The 4,909-nt window shown below is 45.6% G+C and overlaps 1 protein-coding gene across 1 annotated transcript in view; it reads left to right on the forward strand.

Annotated features, from left to right (window-relative positions):
* Positions 1-4,021, forward strand: part of LOC107100680 (zonadhesin-like) — a 50,719-nt gene extending 46,698 nt beyond the window's left edge. Inside the window, exons 57-62 of the mRNA XM_015399255.1 lie at positions 888-1,049; positions 1,130-1,260; positions 1,332-1,534; positions 1,632-1,767; positions 3,646-3,792; positions 3,918-4,021. Coding sequence (XP_015254741.1) covers positions 888-1,049; positions 1,130-1,260; positions 1,332-1,534; positions 1,632-1,767; positions 3,646-3,792; positions 3,918-4,021 — 883 coding nt within the window. The remainder of the gene's footprint in view (positions 1-887; positions 1,050-1,129; positions 1,261-1,331; positions 1,535-1,631; positions 1,768-3,645; positions 3,793-3,917) is intronic.
* Positions 4,022-4,909: the final 888 nt, after the last annotated feature.

Below are 4,909 nucleotides of genomic sequence, written 5' to 3' on the forward strand. Positions count from 1 at the left end.
TATTAGCTGCGACAGATGAATCAAGATGCTATGACCGAAAACATTTTATTGACTGACGTAGAACTAACTGGCCTGCAGAAGATAACGGAAAAAAACACGGATTTGAAGACAGGATCTTTCTTAAAAATACATTTTTCTAACTTTTGGGACAATTTGTTCCAATAAAGAGAACATTTATATACATGTTTAAGCCAGAATGATTTGACATTTAAATGTGAATTCCCTATGACTTTAAGTTCTGTAGGGAGTTAAGATTGGGGATGACAGAAAGCAGATGCCTCCCGTCTCTAGACGAAGGATGAAGGGAGGATCATGAGAGATAAGAATGAGTTCAATCAGCCTACTTCAATCAGTGAACGGCAGACCTGTTCTGACTGTTTATCTCGCTAAAATTTATGTCCTGTGTTTTTTTCTTGGGAAAAACCAAATGTTTGTGTGTGAGAAAGTTCTTTATGTGGTGGTGTGATAGTTCCAAGAGAGAGTGTGTTTATATTGGGAGTTTGTGTCTAAATATATGAACTGAGCTTGATTTTCCTTCGACTTTAACCACAAATGTTTCCTATTTAGCTACCGTGTCTCAACTGAAATGCAAAACATGATGAAGAGAATTTACATTTAAAGATGTTAATACATCAAAAACCAAATAAATTGCTTGTTAATGCTGTTTACTTCGTTAATAGTTAAAATTTTTTTTCCAAATCTTTATTTTCCAGCCAGTAGACTAGTCTGACACAGTTCTGGGTGTCAAAACCTTGTAAATTTGGGAACCTTTGGTCTAGATCACTCTCTCTACTCAAAGCAGTGCGAACATTTCGCACTGAGCGTCCAGCGGCCGCCTTGTTTCGGTCATATTCACTCAGACGCGTCTACTTCCTGTTTGTCTCTAGGCGAGAGGTGGAGGAAGATCCAGAAACAGGATTTGAGACGTCCGACTGCTCCAAATCTGAGCTCAATGACTACAACAGCGTAACAAAGTGTGGAGCGCTGTCCGACCCTAAGGGGCCGTTCGCCGCCTGCCATGACATACTGCCGCCTCAGACCTACCAGGAGTGAGTAATCCCTCCGGCGTTGTGTGAGAAACCATTCAGAGGTTTTCTCTTGTGTTGAGCTTGTGTCGTTTGTCCTGTAGTGACTGCGTGTTTGACCTGTGCGCGGAGAAGGGCAGCGAGGAGCTGCGCTGCGGCAGCTACGACGCGTACGCCTCGGCGTGTCAGGAGGCCGGGGTTAAACTGGGAGCCTGGAGGAAGCAGCTGGACTGCGGTACGGTGCACAAACCCTCCCACACGGCCAGGGAAGGTAAACACGCCTGACTCTCTGTGTTTGTCTTGTAGTCCTACTTTGTGGAGCCAACAGCACCTACTCCTCCTGCATGACCGCTTGCCCGCCGTCCTGCGCCGACTTGGCAGCCCCCTCTGAGTGCGACATCACTTCCTGCGTGGAAGGCTGCCAGTGTGCCGCCGGTTTCGTCCTGAGCGAGGGAACCTGCGTGCCGTATCCAGAGTGCGGCTGCACCTTCCTCAACAGATACTACCCTGTGAGTGCTCCCCGCTGACCGCGCCCAACCTGGTCTATCCGTCTTTGTGCGTCTGTGTAAAAAAACGCGTTTCCTCGTCCTTCTCTCCATCTTTCAGCTCAACGAGAAGTTTGTCACCGAAGACTGCTCCCAGTCCTGCGAATGCACGAAAACCGGTGCGGTGTGCCAACCCAAGACCTGCCAGAAGGATCAAGTCTGCGCCATCTATGACCTCCGACGGGACTGCTTCAAATGTACGTATCGCAGGAGGAGACGCGATGAAACGACCGACCGAAAGCTGCGACAACACTTCATTTAACTGCAACTGTTCGCAGGGGAAGCCCACATTAAGCCGGTCGTACACTGTACGATTTTTAACCTTTCTCGGGCCGATTCTCTAGTCGTGCGAGAATTTTCCGATCGGGCCGACTTTCAGCCTGATGGTGCGTGGTAGGGGCGTAAATCACACCCATCATGGCGATTCGATTCAGTATCGATTTCCTGAACCAATGATTCGATTATTTTCGATTTTTAAGAATACACCACGATACGATTAGATTTTTCTTTTTTTTTTTTTACACCTTACAGGCTAAACAAAGTTTCAAGTTTGAAATAAATCAATGAAAGCTGTAATAACGTTATGCATTTTTTTTTTTAGAAACAACAGCAAATAACAGAAGTAGAAAAGTTGCATCAAAAAATACTGCAGAAAATCAGTGCAATGAGTTCAATGCAATACCTCGGCTCCAGACTCCGCCCCCTCCACAGACGCTCCGCTGCACCTCCCAGATTGTAGCTGACCGCAGACAGGAGGCCGGCTTGTTTTGTTTTTATGACTGAAATTGCGGAAAACAACTCGTGAAGTTTGAAGTCCGCTAGAACAGCGAGGGGCGCGAGAACGCTGGGACCCTTTTTCCACCTGGATCTCCGCTCTTTTTGGCCCTCATGTCCCTCCGTCGTCGGACTAAACTCGCCCCCACTTCCTCGTCGCCTCGGCCGTATCTAGACCCACAGTGTGTAGCTCAGACCACGCTTCAATACTGAGCATAATTTAAAAATGTCTGCATCAAGCTCACTGCAACACACTGCTGTAAGAGGATAACCAGGAAGCGAGGTAGGAGGGCAAAATAGGTTTAGCGCCACCGCAGCACGGGAGGGAGAATTACGCCCAGGAGCAAATGGATAAAAATAGACCGGAGAAAAAAAAAAAAACGTATCGATGCATCGGATCGTCGGCTGTTGGATCGATGCATCGATACAAAACAATTATTATTTACACCCCTAGAGCGTGGTGTAGCATACAGGGGGTAACGAGGGGCGATCGGCCTCTAACGACCACCTCACCATCAGGAATCAGAAGGTCGGTAGAAAATCAAACATGTTTGAAATTCAGTCGGCCGTTGTAAGGTGGTCGTGGGCAAATCGCTCAGTGGGCACACTAGGATTCTTCTTCTTCTTCTCAGAGGGAAACACAGAAACCTGGCGGGGGTTCAATGACAGACCGTAGTAGCCACGTTAGCTCAGCCATGTCTTTGTCCAAATACGTCGTCTTCTTTTCTTTTTAGGGCTTTCAGCACTAAATCGCCCAAATTTCCAAGGCAGCGCGTTTCGCTCTAGTGAGCCTCATGTTCCTCTTCTACTGGTTTGACTTCCGGATAGACGAGTCCGAGTAGCGCCATCTCACTGCGGAGCCGAGTCCCACCTACAGCGTGAGAGCAAACTTCGTGAGCTGGGAACTTTTTAACCCTGAGGTTTCATCGTACAGAATGAGCTGTAGCTGCATGCAACCATTGAAAAAAATCGTACAGTGTATGCCCAATTTACACGTTTGCACGTTAGCATCATTTTTGGTTTTCTCTCAGCCGCTGTAAAAAATATGTCCTGAACAAAAGCAGGTATTTAAATCAGTCTAGATATATATACCATAAACAATAGTCAGAAAGTAATTCACAATGAATAGTTAAAGAAAGAACCACCATTTGTTTGTTCATTCTTTATGCTAAGCTATTTTTCTGGAGCTAGCTTAGCTTGACGTTGTCAGGAAGATGTTAAATGGTGTAAAATGGTGTCATCTCTGCCGCGATGAAGATCTTAGCTAGCCTCTGAAGCTTAGCTGTGTTTTTCTCCCGCAGCGAGTCCCTGTCTCAGTTCTCCCTGCATGAATGGAGGAACGTGTACGGAAAGCAGTAACGCCACATACTCGTGCACATGTCCAGAAGGCTTCGAAGGAAATTTCTGTGAAGTGGCGATTATTGAGCCCGCCCCTGGTGGAGGATTGGGTAAGAGCTTTATTCTGATCCAATGAATGAATGAAACCCTTAACGGTTAGCGGTTAGCCGTTTTCCTGTACTGCGACCGCAGGACATTTCTTCACTGACATGCATTTATGTTTTTTTTTTTCCAGCCACCAAGTGGATAATCCTGATCGCAGTCTTGGTCCCGTTGGCCGTCATCGCCATCGTCGTCGTCATCGCCGTTGTGTGTGTTTGCAAACGAAAAAACAAGTGAGTCCCCGCAGACTTGGAGTTTATATCCATACGTTCACACCAAAGCCTGAAGTGACGCAAATCCGATTTTCTTTTTTTGCGATATGCGACCCGGATACGATCTTTTCATGACTGAACGACACAGATCCGATTTTTTTGGCTTTGTGGTCCTGAACCCAATTCTTTAAAATGCGATGTGTGTCTGAACGGCCAGGTCGCATTCATCCGACCTGAACGCCATTAGTAGCCGACATAGGTCGCTATTCTGCGTCTAGCTACGCAGAAGCAGGAAGAAAACAACAACCATGACGGACGATGATGCGGAAAGCAGTCTTTATATTTAACCATCTTGAAAAGATTGAGTTTTTAAGGTTGCGAAAGATCGCAAGGTGAAATCCAGCGCTAGCATCCATGTTTACTTGCGTAAACAGAGAACACGCTGGCTTGTGATGTCATTGCGTCCTCTACTGCGCATGCGGGACACTTAAGCTGTAGGAAAGCAGTTCCCACAGGAGATCACATACAATCGCATATATTTGGAAATGTGAACTGCAACACAAAAAAAAATCGTATTTCACAGAAAAATCGGAATTGAGCATCAAGGCCTAAGCTATATTAAGGCTTATGATGCTTGGAGAACAATTATTTATTTATTTATTTTTTTTTTTTTACCGTCTCAGCTGTAAGATTGGACTTCTTTTGAACTCCATAAACAAAGTCTGACTCAAAGTCTCTTCTCTCTCCACAGGAAAGCGTTTTCTGATGACGGAAGTGTCAGCCTGACATCAACTGGTAAGAAAAATTGCCACAATACTAAAAAAGCAAAATTATTAAACTTATTTTAACAAACTGGAGCTTTAAAAAGAAATGGCCTCTGTTGGGAAACCGTTATTTTTTTAGCTCTGCTGAA

The sequence above is a fragment of the Cyprinodon variegatus genome, unplaced genomic scaffold, assembly GCF_000732505.1.
Source record: "Cyprinodon variegatus isolate N-32 unplaced genomic scaffold, C_variegatus-1.0 Scaffold1000, whole genome shotgun sequence".
In the NCBI taxonomy this organism is placed as follows: domain Eukaryota; kingdom Metazoa; phylum Chordata; class Actinopteri; order Cyprinodontiformes; family Cyprinodontidae; genus Cyprinodon; species Cyprinodon variegatus.